Source organism: Coloeus monedula (assembly GCF_965178545.1).
Source record: "Coloeus monedula genome assembly, chromosome: Z".
NCBI lineage: Eukaryota > Metazoa > Chordata > Aves > Passeriformes > Corvidae > Coloeus > Coloeus monedula.
The window spans coordinates 70,750,153-70,765,392 of record NC_138822.1 but is presented as its reverse complement, the minus strand read 5'-3'; the positions used below and the strand labels follow the sequence as shown (position 1 = coordinate 70,765,392).

Here is a 15,240-nt window from a genome sequence, read left to right as displayed (position 1 = left end):
AAATATTACAAAATTACTTGAAATATATCTATAATGATACACTGAATATGCTTCAAGATTCCTTCTCATCTTAAAGACATGACTTAATCCAATGAATACTTTACACTGTAATAATAAAAGAAGATTCAATTTGGAGGATTCTTAGGACTGATGCTGAAAATCCCAGACCTCTTCATACAGTAACTGTTAAAACTGAGTTTTTAATCTATAATCCAAACCACTGTTTTAATTTACATTCTTTGCCAACATATGTATTATTCCCCTGGCACCCTCTCCTGAGCAACACCTTGTTTAGTTTGGAGACTGGAACATAGAATAAGCCTTAAGAAAACCAAACCTACTAAAACATCTTCCCTATTTATAATAAACACAAAGGCAACAATCATTTAGTCAACCAAAGTAACCAAAACCACCTCCTTACAGAGTAAAGCTACCTAAGCTTTTCCTTAGCATGTGCTCCAGTAGAAAAGTCTGCTGTTACTTTTAGGACTTATCTATTGTCTGCCACATTACCCTCATAACTCCTCTTTTTGCAAGGTAAGTTCTAACTGTCCCAGCTGTTATGCTAGTCTTTTTGGGGAGCTGTAGGGACAGACCACAGTCTTAAAGCCTATATCCTGCCTAAAAATGGATTCTTCCCACGAGTTTGCCATTCTTGTGCAATACATTAAATCTTGACAACCCTTCTTTATTAGGTAAATCCTTAATCTGTACGGACTTTTTTGAGTGTATTAGACTTCCTAAGATGACACATAACAATTTATGATTTTAAACTGATTATTGATTATAAGTCTCACAAGTTAAGAGTGTTTCTTCCAGATTATTTACACACCTGCTTATTGTAGAATTATCCACAAGACAGAACTACTGGCATCTCTGTAGAAAAAAAAAAAAGCCCACTGAATCATTTATTTGGAAAACATTTTAAAAAGTAAAAGAGAAGAAAGCATGAATAATACATGGACTTTGCACAGAGATGAAAAAAGTGGGTCAAGTTTAGAGTCTGTTAACCTTGACTGTGCCACTTCGGAATGAATGTGTAGAAACAAAGTATTTCCTGAAACAATGGAAGTGCTGTTTTCTGGCGGGTGACCTTCCAGTACACGGGACATTGATGAATAAATTCCATTTTAAGGAAAAAATGGCAATCTTGTCACAAATGTTTCTTCTATATAGCCATCATGTCAGATTGGATTTCATTTAAAATTACCATAAAATCTGTGTAAGAATCCAACCTGTGAAGAGGCGATGTAGCAACATACCTTTAAAAAGCACACCAGTATTCAGAATCAAACTTCCCCTGGGACTAGGAGAACATTTTTTTTCCCATTGCAGGTGTCTTACTCCAGTAGGAAATGTGGTCTATGCCTCAGTGTTGAGCCTCCGTGCTTTCTGAATCCAGTGTGCCCAGTCCAGTGCAGGAAATACCAAACACCATTTGTTCCATCCTAAATAAAACCAAACCAGGCACCAGTAAGCACTGATACTATGCAAAACAGCACACATGAAATATGAACAACAGTAAAACAATTCAGAAAGAATAAACATATATTTGACTAATTTGTAAAAAAAATATAATTGAGCTAAAGGCAACTTCAGCTAGTGCTTTGAAGATCTGTAAAAGAAAGCAGAAAAAAAGACCATAAAACAAGATAAGAGCAGAAATAAAAATGGAACATGATAATAACGAAAAGATAATAAAATACAGAGTTCAAAAAGAACAGTACCAATGAGTAATTGCACTTCAACAGATAGAGCAATCCATTTTTACAGATTTCTTCTTGTGCCTGGAAGATTCCCACCTAATGAAACATTTATGAGTCCCATTCAGGGCTTTCTTTATTAATTCCACCCCATCACTCAGTGACCTTGGAATAGATAAAGAGAGACCTAGAAATTAATACAGCAACAGAAGTCTGTGTCAGTTCTGTATTAGGCTTACACTTTCACTATCGGTAGTATTAACATGTGTTCTTTGAGCCAGAATGAAGAACAGGCTGCAGAACTGGCTTCAGGTTGACTGCAGTCAAGAGCCATGTCCAACTATTGTTTTTAAACAGCCTGTCTCAGCCTCCCTTTTAGACAAAAGTGAGTGCCACCTGTGCAAAAATCATATCACATTCCCAGGTACAGCAGCATTACCTAGAAATATTCTGCAGATCAAGAGTGAAGTCAGACCAGAAAAAGCAAAACTGTGTTCAACCAAAATAATCTCTGAATTTACAAATTTTAATGTAAAACTAGAAACTTGTTTCCTGTGAAAAATGATGCTTTTCAGACTGTTTACAAAATATCACAGTAAAGCCTAAATTTTCCAGCCTATAAATCTCAGAAAGCAGTTGTGGATCTTACATTCTTGTTAGAACAGGAAAGTGGGGAAAAATTCACACAAGAATGCTTAAAAAACTGCTGTGTGGTCGGTCCAGTTAACATTCTGAAGGGAAGTTCTAGGTTGGTTTTACATAAAACACAACAGCTGATAGAGTAATCCTGCATGGAGTTGTGGTTTCCCATGTCATTCTTGCATGAGATAAAGAACTAAGCACAATCTCTGTCTATAGTCTCAAAATGCAATTTTGTGGATATGCTTAATTTAATTTAAGGATATCACCATGATAATTTTAATGAATGCACAGTTAACACTTTAAATTACTGACACAAGAAGATATTTTGATCAAAACTGTAAATATACTCTTGGGAAAACAGCTGACACTAAGAGGCCATGGTGTATGAGGAAAACAAAAATCCAGTGGCTAAAATTACCACATAGAAATATTGCCCTGCATAATTTTTGCCACAATTTTGCCCAGTGTTTTCAGGTGTGCAAATATGTATAGGAATTTAATGCATAAAATTACAGAATCACAGAATCAATTAGGTTGGACAAGACATCTGAGATCATCAGGTCCTACAACTGACCACCACCTTGCCAAATAACAGAATTATGCATTCTACACAAGGAGTTAAAAGACTGTAATCCCTTACAACGCTATAATCTCCTAAACCCCTCATTATTTGATATTGGATGTTTGTTTATATTAAAAACTGCATGGAGCAGAATTAAGACACCAGCTCAAACCTCTAGCATACGATCTCATGGAAAAGGAGATCCCAGCCTAAGACTACCGGTGAAGAACTGACAGCGCCAGCATTTTTGGGTCAGGTACTTATAACACATTACTGGAGTGATAATGCAAATATTTTTGGGCCAGATAATTATAATGCACTGTTGTGGTGATCATGCAAATATTTTTGGTCCAGATATTTATAGTGCATTTCTGGGGTTGGAGAGGACAAAAGCCCAGAAGGAAGCGGTAGGATTTTACCAAGATGCTGAAGAACAAACTAAATGACACCGAACAGAAAATTAACCTGGAAACCCGAGATCGGCAGGAGCGTGAGGGGAAGCGCGGGGCCTCGGCGGGTGAGGGGCCCGGAGCCGCCGCCGCCCGCGCCCCGCCCGGCCCGGAGCCCACCTGAGTGCGGCCGCCGCCATCCGCCCTTCACCCCATGGGGTTCAGCCGCCCCGATCCCCGCCGGAGCAGGCTGGGAAGCACCTCAGGCAGCGGGCCAGGAAAAGCGACAGGGAGCCGGTCAGGAAGCATGCGTGGCCGCGGAGCAGGCTGGGACCCGGACCCGCCTCGTCTCCTCCCATCCCCGCCCGGTCCGGGGAGCGGGGCTTGGTTGTGAGGGGGAAATGTTTCCAGGAATATTAAGTACAGGGTTTGGGTGCTCGCGCTTTGGCTCCTTAAAGTGCTGGGAGGGAAATCGACGGTGAGAGTTTAGTTTTGTCACTAAAGACATGGCGAGCCACTGACAGACCACACAGCAGAAAAGTGTCTCCTACCCTGAAATTAGTATTTATTTACTAAAAAAGAGCACCATAGAAAGCGTTTGGGAGACATTTTATTCGGTATTATCTTTGTGTAAGCATCTGAATAAAAGCACGTTTCTACAGTTAAAACTTCCCACCTCTACCCTGGTCACTTCAGGAGCGATCCATCAATCAAATTCATTCGAAAACACATTCATACATTTAAAAGCAGCACTGTCCGGTCAGGGCTGATGTATTTACACAGCAGTGCTCTATTATCTCAGCTGTTCTCTTTGCCTATACCAAATATACCACTGGCATTATAAATGATATTACACTGGCACCTGGCAGACTTGACCAGGAATACACTTGTGCCTCTGGCTTCAGCCTTCATTCCTCTCTCCCCTCAGAGCCTCCTCAGGCACAGCTGGTGAAGACACAGAACACAGGGCTTCATGTGCCCGTGGGCTTCACTTCCCAGAAGCGGCAAGCAAAGATTCAATATCCTGAATGACTTTAGAAGTTTTTTCCAAAGCCTCCAAGACGCAACCTTCGCTGAGTTCTTCCGTCTCACTCCTGTTTTCATTTTTTCTGACTGTGATACCAGATGGATTGGATTTTTCAGCAGAGGTCCTTCTCAAAATGTTGCTATTGTCTAATAAAACTAGTGTTACTTTGTTAAGAAAGAATTTCAAACTCTTCCTCCTAAAGAAAAAAATTAGTTTCTTATAATAAAAATTAACATTTCTATTCATCATTCTGCTTACAAAGTCTCACATTTTGTAGCATGGTAATTACAGCTAAAAAAAAGAAAAAGTGTGTATTGCTTAAAATGTCTACAACATTTATAGGAAAATGTCTTTTAGACTTCAATTTATCCAAGAGTTACTTTAAAAAGAAAACAGGTGTTACACTGCAGTTTAACAGCATGCACTTTTCATACTAATAGAATTGAACAGTTCTGGCTTAAAGACAATTACAGAGAGTGGCTTTAAGCAGATTCAGCACAGTACACATTTTGAGCTGGCTGAACAAAATAGAACAATACTAAGGTAGCTGATAAACAGAAAGATACTGTACTGCAACAACAAGCCCAAAGGCAACTGTGTTATTTCTCTTTCAAGAACAGATCAGCAGATGACTCTTAGCAAAACTGATGCAATACACATAAAAGGGCTTTATTTTCTGGTGACTTTTCATTTTAGTTTTGTACTTAGACACTGTTTTTGTTTGGTTTTTTATCTTTACCACAAGATAAGTGATAAAACAAAAATTATAAGTAAGAAAAAGAGGTAATTTTAAGAAGTAAGACAGTAAAAGATGGTAAGATCAGGATAGAGAGCCTTTGATGATCTAAAGTGCATATTTGAACATGCAGATGAACATCAGAATATAAAAGTGAAAAAAATCTTTACAGATTTTAAAAGGATACAATTAAATCTCTGTATTTTTTCGAGCTCAGCATCAGCAGACCTATCCAAGAAAATAAAGGCTATTAAATTATTTAGTATCATAAAAGGTTCTCAAGGATATTTTCTACTTCAGACTTTAATTTTTAACAGTTTCCAGCAATACTGAAAATTATATCAGCAAAATGCAAGTGAAAAAAAGCATTTTCTCTGTCTTTGATACCATTATTCAATGGCTGACGTTTGTCAATCACTTGTGCTTCCAAAAATTGGGTCTCTGCTCTAAGAATAGTCTCTTTGCTGTAAGTATGTATAAATATAGATAGAATTTAATTTCATCAGCTATAAAATGTGTCAGCTGAATCTGCTACAATTTAAGTAACAACTGCAACTGTAATTGATTTCAATTAGCACATTTTTAATATCCCAATGTGTTTGCTGATGATGTCAGTAGATTTTTGGTCAGTAGCATGTATTAAAAGGGACAAGTACATCAGCAAGAGATACAAGTGCCATTAAGCAGGTTAAAGTACTGTTTTGGACTGCTTGATGTTCTGTTAAAAGACACTTTCTTAGTCTGGTATTCCATCTTTGCCTTCCAAAATACTATCTTTGTAACATTAATTATCCTTTGACAAAGTCACCATAATTCTGATTTTTAAGTAAGACAGGCAAAGCTCAAGGAAACAACCTTCACCTGAAACTCACCTAATATTTTAAACACTGAATGAAAAATACGAAACCATATACAAAATAAATGGACTTTTAAAATAAATTTTCATTTTTGACCATTAGAAAATGCAAGATATAAAATTCACAGCTTATAATATTTTTGAGTTTTGTTTTAAACATTATTTAGAGTCAATTATTTAGGACAAAGATGAATACCAAGTTTCTTGAGTTACAGGGTGTGCAGTATATTCAGGAATCTCTTTCATTTCATTCAAACTTCTGCACCATTCTATTGCTGTTCTGACGTACCTATGTTAATACGAAAATACAAAAAAGTAGTTATTTGTATGAGAAATATACTCCATTAATTTGAGCAAAAAACTGAAGGCATTAAGGAATCCACCTGGATGTGAAAGAAAAAGCTATGATTCAAAATCCAGCTTTTTCTCCTAGCTTGCCTTGCCATTTTTTGATTCGTACTTTTTGTCCAGAATCTTCTTGATATTTAGACCTATACAGATACAGTGAACTATAACAAAGCTGTATGATTTGCAATGAATAGTGTACAAGTGTTAATTTTTGTTTGTGAATATCTGCTTGCTAAAACACAGCACAGAAAACTTCTGATGATTCCCATAATGAGGCTGTAATTAGAGCAAACAGATTAGAAAAAGCAATCTGCAGGCAGAGGTCAGTATCTGTAATAAAGCAAAAACTGGATAAAGTGCTGTGCAGTTCTATGTATCAGCTCTATATAGGACAAATGGTTTTGGGGTTTTTTTTCTTATCCCCTGAAGTAAACGGCAAGTTGCAGCTCTAGTTATTTTTCTAAAAAGACATTGCCATAAACAATTATAATGGAATCACAGCATGCATGGGCCCTGAGTCACACAGGTCTTGAATCTTTGCCAAAAGTAAGATGTCATATCATTACATGTTTGTTCCATCCCTACCAGTATATTGTCAGTAAATACTGGTTTTTTTCATATAAGAGGATTTATAGAGAATCATTTTGTATTTAAATTGTTTCACTTGCTTATACCTTTCAAAGACTCCAGGATGACTTATCTGTATTAGCTGCTGTAGCCCATTAGGAGTAGATAACTTACACCAGCCTACATCTTCATTTATCTTAGAAGGAAAAAAAAATCAAATATTAATTTTCTGCTGCAGTCCAAAGAAAAAAAAAGCAAGTATAATATGCCAATTTAAGAATTTAATATCTACGAACAATCCACTTTTAACACTTGCAAGTCTTTGTTTTGCTAGGGATAGAATCTGGTATTGTCTGCTATGACGAATACAGAGGAAAAACACCTGGCAAAGCCCCAACTCTTGCTTTGTGCTATTCAAGAATAAATTATTTCTAAAAGTGTGTAAAAATGTCTCCAAACCTGTAGAATTTAATTCTTTCTTGTTTTTGTATTTTATAGGCACCAGAACTTTTGTTTCGTATCCTCATTAGTTTCCTAGTAATACTTTTTCCTGGAAAGTTTTAGGAATAGTCCTTCTTCTAAGTTACAAGTTACCTGGATCTCACTACAGGAAGAGCTGAAATCCCAAACCATAGTCAGGGTTGTCCCATCCCAAAATCCAGCATGGACTTTATGATCTGAGTACACAACCAGTCTTCCTACACTGGGAATAACCTTTTCATGCAGCAAAACTGGCAACATTTCTCGTCCATCTGCCTCAGGTACCTAGAACCAAAAAAATGCATTAAAAATGTGAGGAAAGGATATTTACATCATTAAAACTATCTGTATCTGTTCCAGATTTTTAATTAACTTGTTTTTCCGGATCACAACCAGCTCTCTTCACATGCAATTGCTTCTTAAATATAACTTTTAAATACATGCTTCTGATATGCCTTCTGATCTGTGAGGATTCATTCAACATTCTTCCCTCTAGATTAAGTCCTATTCCCTATAGCCTGTATAATCATCCTTATAACACTACAAGATTTAAAAATTTTCAGCTACATACCACTTTCCAGCAGCAAAGATAATAATTATGATTTAATGACAGTTTTGTTTTGCAGCAATACTGAAGTATTCTGAGAAGAGAAAAAAAAATGAACAAAAATTTAAGCATTTCATCCCTACTATGTCTTCTAAGCACTTGCAACCTTTGTTTTATAAAGTTTAGATACATCCTCAGTGCTAAGATAACTTCCTTTAATTTTTATACTTAACATAATAATAAGTGTTATGTGTAATTTTAACTCCTGTGCTTCCAAAGTCAGTGGAATTAACGTAAGAAGGGTACAGTTACTTGGTTGCCTGAGTAATAATTGAGGATATAGAGTATGGATTTCCTGACACATCAGGAGGCAGGCTGTTCACTGAATACATCTTTTCTTCCACCTGCAGTGAAGAGCAGAAAGAAGATGAGTTAGTTACAGGTGCCATAGCATGAAAAGAGCATTAAGATCTTGCAAGTTATGAAATTTCTAACTTCTCAGAAACCAACTATAATCACATTTAAATCTGCCAGAGAACACAGACAAATATCTCATTGATAAGTGTATCCTTAACCTTATGTCTGTGTGAAGAAATATTCAAATATTCAGTTTCTTTACAGTCAGAGAGGAGGCTATAGTTCATTACTGAGTGACAATGTTTGACTACAAGTAAAAGCCTGTGTTCCAAGAGAACAAATCTAATTCTTAATTCTGCTTTAAAAATACAAGGTGCTGCATTAGCACTTGAGAGGACCCCTCCTCTGGTAGAACTTGACAGACACAGAGGGGCAAAATCCTTTCTCCAGCACTGAACAGCAAAGACAGAACAAAACCTGCATCTTCTAGGTTCTAGTAGAAAACACGTCCAAGTAGAAAGAGATTAAACTCTAATCAGTACACTGGCTTCAAGACTAAACTTCTAAATTAGTGAGAAATGCTTGTTGTAGAATCTTACTTTTGAGTTTGATAAAATAAATGTTAAAATGAGGAAGATTTTTCTTATTGTGTAAAATTTACAACAATAAATTCTGAAACAGAAGGAATAATCTCATCTTTTTGTATGACTGATGGCTTGATTGAGGCATTATAGTAATTACCAGTGTTGACTTCACTACACACTGCACAGCCAAATGTCTTAAGGAAGCTGCTAACTTGAAGGAGTTTGAAACATACTTCTAAGTAGTTTTAGTTTTTAAATAGTTTTATACCTTTTTTGTTCCTTTTTGGATTGTATAACGTATGAAATATTTTCCCAAAAATGCTCCCTCTGACTTGAAAAATGAGTCATCACCAGGATAAATTTCTGTGATGTTTGTCTTACCATGGATAAATCTAAGAAAAATAACAAGATTTTATCAATTATTTGAAATGCTGTGTCACTATACAAGGAAAACAGATTAGTACACCTGAAGAAAACAATAAGCAGAGACACACAGCAACTCACATGTGAAAATTTTCTACTGTTTGACGAACAGCAGAATGTACCAATAATTTCTTTTAACACAAAAGATTAGCATTACCAGGCTCTTTGTTTGCACATGTGCATGGGCATGGGATTTCAGTAGCTAAGGGAAGCTTTTTTGTATTGAGGTAAACACCTCTCATTCCACTGACCACAAAACATGGTGATCCCGAAAAGAAAAATCCAACTTTCTTGGTAGACCAGCCCTACCTAGTGTACACAGGAAACAGCCAGACTGAACAGTTCCTGAACCATCTGAAGATCTTAATTTTCACTGCAGCTGTGTGTTTTTCACAAAGATCAATGGTTTTTAAGTTGTGATCATATGGTATCTCTGAACCTAAAACCAATTTAATGACCCAATTTTGCAACTCTGGTTAGATGCCTGGACTTTGGAGGTGGAACTTATAAGAATAAGTATGGCTACTCACCATACTTCCAAGGAAATTAGGATTCTCAGAAAAAAGCTCTGAAGTGCTGCTAAACATTTGGTTTAGATTAGTTGAAAATTTAGGAATTACACTGACAAAAAATGAAGAGCACTGGGCAGAAAGATTAGAAGTTTAAACACCAGTAATACTTTTATTAAAGACTTTTAGATGCTAATAGCAGTTGTAGCAATTTCAATTTAAAGTCTTATTGTTGTGTTTTGGTTTGTTGGTTTTTTTTTTTTGGTGTTTTTTTTTTTTTTTTTTTTTGGTTAACCATATGGACAAGGTGACTCGCCAGAAAAATCCACAGCTGAAGTGCCTGAAACATGTGAATTGGGTCACCAAGATAAACATTTATAAACTAAGAAATTTTCAGCACCAAAAGGAGAAAAATAATTTGCAAAGAAACCAAGTACCATGATTATTAGTGAAATCTGTGGGAAGTCCAGCTGTCCAGTAAACCTTTAAGGAATCATATAATCACTTAAACATGATTTCAGATTCAGACCTGATAATACTGTGCTAGAAAATGTGAAGTTCAGTGAACAAATAGAAGAAACAAAGAGACTCTGACATGAAGATTATGTTCCATTTCTCAGAGAGTGAGAAAGGGACAAAGTAAGACATTTAAAGTTTAACTCCCATACAAATAAAGTCTTCCAGATAACACAAATTACGTCCTACATACCTGTAGAAAACACCCTGGCACCACACAACGTGAATTAGCTGAGGGAATGAATACTTCTCCGTATCTTCATTCTGAAAGAAGTCACAGAAAGTCCACCTGTATAAAATGCAATGAAAGTGTCACTAAGTCCATGTGCTGGTTGTTTTTCTCTGTGTGTGTGTGTGTGCTGGTAATCATTTCTGTAGCTAGAACTGATGCATGCACACTTATTCAAAAGAAAAAGGGACGCATATTTTCAGAGTCCTCTGACTCCTTGATTATCCCCATTAGTTACCAAATTAAACTTCTCAATCCTGCAAATGTTTTTTTTTTATTATTATTTTTAGTGATGCTGACAGACAACATATGCCACTGGCCCACCTCAGAAGCATTATCTTTTCAAAAATGAAGAGGAAAAACCAAGCCAACCCAATACAAAACCTGTGTTCTTTTTTCAATACAAAACCTGAGTTCTTTTTTCAACATTCTCTTTTTCTTTTGCATGTTCATACAGCATGTCAGAAAATAAAATTTACTTTTTCTCTGAACTAAATACTATAGCTTCACTACAGTAGGTTACAGAATGTTGGTTTTACAATGTCATGTTTCAAGAAGTTCCTAAAAAACCCCCAACTGATAGTAATTTTAAACTTTTTTTTATAGCTAGGATTCAGTTATTTCACTAGAAGTTGAAGTTCCAAACTGCAGAATTGTAAAACATATGTTAACAACTACAAAGTAAACAGCTTAAATTACCTGTGTAAATGTGGGGCTCTGCAGCTGAGTGGCAAAGCTGTAGGTAAACGAGAAACTGTTTCATGTGTTTCAGGGTCTGCTAAAACATCACTTTCAACAGCTGTACAGCTGTTTTTCTCATATGTCTTCATTACATTCTTCACAGTATGTAAGTTACAGCATTTTAGTGCCAAGGACAAAGGGTATTTCCATTCTTCTGGGCAGGAGGAAATAGTCCAGCGCTGTGTAACCCACGTGTATTCAGAAGAACAATTTGTGTGGAACAAAGGGACTCCATCTCCAGCTCCTTCGTCCTTTGGTTTTGTTGGTTCCCGGTATTTTCCTTCAGCACAAACATGTTTATTCTTACCGTTTATTCTTGATTTTTCTGCAGCATAATTTTTACTTGGTTTTCCACACTGATCTCTGCTTTGATAGTTGCTGTTCTTTTCAGAGGAGCATGAGTATGCTGCAGATGACTGGCTGACTTTGCATAAGAACTCCACTGTAAATTCTTGCTGCAATTCTGACAAGTAAAGGTGAGCACAGCCATCTACAGATGAGATCTTCACACTGCCATTGTCTAAACATCTTGTCAGATCAGCTGTAGCAGGGTCAGGCCATTTAATTTCTAAGGTATCACTGAGAAGAATCTAATACAAGAAAAAGGATTGGAATGTACAGCAAGATAAAAAATGACCTGCCTTCCAGAACCTGCAATGGAGCATTTACATTTAAATTAATTCAGTCCTTCAGCAAGGTGATGTATGGCAAGAAATGTTGCTCCATATTTATCTGCATGTATGAACTCAGAGGAAGCAAAACATCTAATCTTCATATCTGCTTCCTCCCATACTAAAGAGTTCTATCTAGCAATAATATTTTAATTTAATATCCAGTCATAAATTAGTAAGGTACATGGGCAACTGACCAGGTACAACTGACAGTCCACAACTGTCCACAAATATAACTGTATGTATTTGTGTTTCCAACTGCTTTTTAAAAAATGGGAGAGAATGGCTGAACTATCTTGTTCATACTGATTATCAGTCAATTTGATAAAGAATCGCAAAAGGACACTAAAAAAATAATCAATACCAGACAATGAGGCTGCAGATAAAAATTCAATTGAGATAAATATAATGTGATCTAAATGGGGAAAGGCAATCCTAACTATATATAGTTATATATTTTTTTTATATAGGAGAATGGGCTCCAAGCTGACTGCTGCCAACCAAGATCCCAGTGTTGTAATTCTCACTCCCATGAAAACGTACTCAATGCTCACCAGCAGTTCAATCAGTATGAAATGCTTGAAAATTCTAGGAATGGAACAAGAACAAACTGAACACATAGCGATATCACTGAATATATATTCACAGTTAACCTGCATTTTGAATACTAGCTGCAGTTCGGAACACTGACAAGATCCCCCTCATGGAGCTGTCTAGAAATGTGGGTGGTTGGAGTGGCCAAAGGAGAGCCTAAGCACACCACAGGAATGGGTTGTTTTGAGCTCAAGCACAAGGCAAGTAATGCAGTCTAAGTGTTTTTGTGCCCTGTGGCCCATGAAAGTATTGTCACTGGTAGTAACAGGTCTCAGGTTAACTGTGCAAGGCTGGCCTGTCAGGCTCATTAACAACTTGTTATGAGAGCTAGCTTAATAAACTCTTACTTTATTATGGTGGACTGCTGGAGTGTGGCAAAGAGCAAAGGCCTTGAAAACATGGGCACTGGTTGGTAACAGGCCACAGAACAATTAACTGACAGTAAATTGCTGGAGAAGGACAATCTCAGGAGTTCTAGAAAGACTATTTTGGCTTCAAAAAAGCAGGAGTTTTTCTCAAAGTGAGGGGGAAAAAAACAAAGCAACAAAAAAGGAGTGTGGGGGAGAAGCCAACCAGCACAGAAAGGTTCTTGCTGTGGCCTAGGAAAGTTATTCTTCAGCATGCTGAAGCAGGTAGTCACAAGGGATGCTGTAAGTTAAAAACAGTCTAGAAACCCAGCCAACCTCCAAACGACCAAGATCTTTCAAGGCCTGAGAGAAGGTGGAAGTCACTCACCAGTGACTCACCAGTCACTCACCTAAGAACAGACCATCAGCTCTTTGTTGCTGTACTTTGCAGAGAATGCAGAACTGGTAAGGGCTGATGTCTTTTAATTAAGTATATAGTGATATTGAGCAACAGTACTTTAGGCAGCTAAACATCAGCATGAAGTGTGTTACTAATGAAGGGTCAGTCTAAAAGCTTTAAAACTTGCCTGATTAATCAGTTGTTTTAAGATTCCCACTACGCTGTGCCCTCATTTTTGGTGGGTACACCCAGAGAGATGCTGATCAGGAGCAAAACTTCCATAAATGGTAAATTGGTCTCTGGATGGATGTTCAGTCTGACCTGGAGCAGCCATTCCCACAGAGAGACACTTTGCCCCATTCCTCTCACAGACCTCAGCAGCATTTTCACGCAGGTACTTCAACGGGAAGATCTGACGGCCTCACGGAAAACACCCTCCCGTTGCACTGTGACCCTGACTGCCCTGAAAAGTTTCTACTGCCAAAATGTAACAATGTACAAAATCCTAGGTTTTGCCCTTACTAGGAGGAAACTAACTTCAGTGTTTGGCTTCAAAGAAGTGCATAAACAGAGGGCTAAGTAAGAGTTAAAACCTAATTTAAATGGCAGTTTTAAGAAAGATGATGAAGATTAGCCAAACTGCACTGGATAGATCTCCACGACCTGTGAAATGATATTAGTCCGCTAGAGAAGTTTGTTGTACAAAAGCATTACACGGCTAACTCCCACCTTTTTTCTTTCCGGAGGTATAACACGTGAAGGCAAGTAAGGGCGAGAAGAAAACGCATTCCGGAAATCTAGCGCTCGTAGAAGTTGCTCCTGTTGAAGTGCAAAGAAAAACAATCCTTGTTACGAGTTATTACATGCAGTAATAAAATTTCAAGCTGATTTCATACTGATCTTTTGTGGAGCTGAGGCTATGAAACCACCTCCTTTTTTCACAGAGAGAAACAAGAACTCTTGTTGGTGCCGTGATGCCCCGGGCCGCCCCGTTCCCGCGCAGGGAGGCAGTCCAGGCACTGCCCAAGGGATGGTCCCTGGGACGGCGCAGGGACGAGGTACAGCGCTCCCGTCCCCAAAAGCACTGCCCGCCGCATACCCGGTAGGCACTGACGACGAAGGCGACCCGCTGGCGGGTGGTCACCGCCGGCTGGAGCGGGTGGGCGGCCGCGGGGAGCGCCGCTTCGTACAGATACTCCGAGCCGCAAGGAGACAGCAGCAAGCGGGACCCCCCGGCGTAGTGCACCTCCACCGAGTCGTCCCCGAACAGCACCATCAGCCTTTCCGCCTCCATCGCACCGGACGCCGAGCCCGAACCGCGGGCGGAGCTCAAGCCGAGCCGGCTGAGGCGGCCGCGCCGCCGCACGGCGGGAACAGCGGGGCGGGGCGGGGCGGGGCGAGAGCCCGAACTCCCCCACCGAGCTCCTGCCGAGCTCCGCCCGAACTCCTGCCGAGCTCCGCGCGATCTTCTCCGGAGGCCCTACCGAGCTCCGTTAGTCGGCCAGGTAACCGCACACTCCTGCTCCCTCACGGAATGTGAGCGTATTTCATACACACATCTGTAAAATAACCTTAAGAGAACAGCACACGGTGTCTTTGTATTTTTTTTTTGAAGTAAGTTTTTATTTGCTGAAAACGGGGGTGTCTTTTTTTGCTGCTGCGGAAATGAAAGTTAGCAGTACAAAGGCCTAGAAAAAAACCCCACCCTGTTTACGTGTAACTGTGCTTTTCCAGGAGACACCTCGTCCAGTAGGTGCGCCGCTGCAGAACTTCTTCTCCCGCATCCCTATGCAAGACCGCGGCTCAGCAATTGGGCATTCATTCCTCACCTCCCCACAGCAGCACCTCTGGAAAATCGGGAGGCAGACTGCCCATCTACAACACAGGCTACAGATAAATAATTATCTAGTGACGGCTCCTTTTCATTCACGCATTCACAGGGCAGGGCGAGCCAACACAGAGCTGCGTAGCAAGAACTGGGTAGTAGAAACCCTCCCTGAACGGAGAGAAAG

At 38.8% G+C, this 15,240-nt stretch overlaps 1 protein-coding gene across 1 annotated transcript; it reads right to left on the bottom strand.

Moving 5' to 3' along the window:
- Positions 1-4,117: 4,117 nt before the first annotated feature.
- Positions 4,118-14,522, bottom strand: LOC309584905 (uncharacterized protein C5orf34 homolog; the record flags this gene model as incomplete). Its single annotated transcript, XM_082301224.1, has 12 exons — positions 4,118-4,478; positions 5,247-5,287; positions 6,112-6,204; positions 6,938-7,026; positions 7,425-7,595; positions 7,882-7,951; positions 8,170-8,261; positions 9,067-9,190; positions 10,440-10,535; positions 11,175-11,806; positions 13,958-14,047; positions 14,328-14,522. The coding sequence occupies 12 exons, from the start codon at positions 14,520-14,522 to the stop codon at positions 4,285-4,287; spliced, it is 1,887 nt and encodes a 628-aa protein (XP_082157350.1). The 3' UTR covers positions 4,118-4,284.
- Positions 14,523-15,240: the final 718 nt, after the last annotated feature.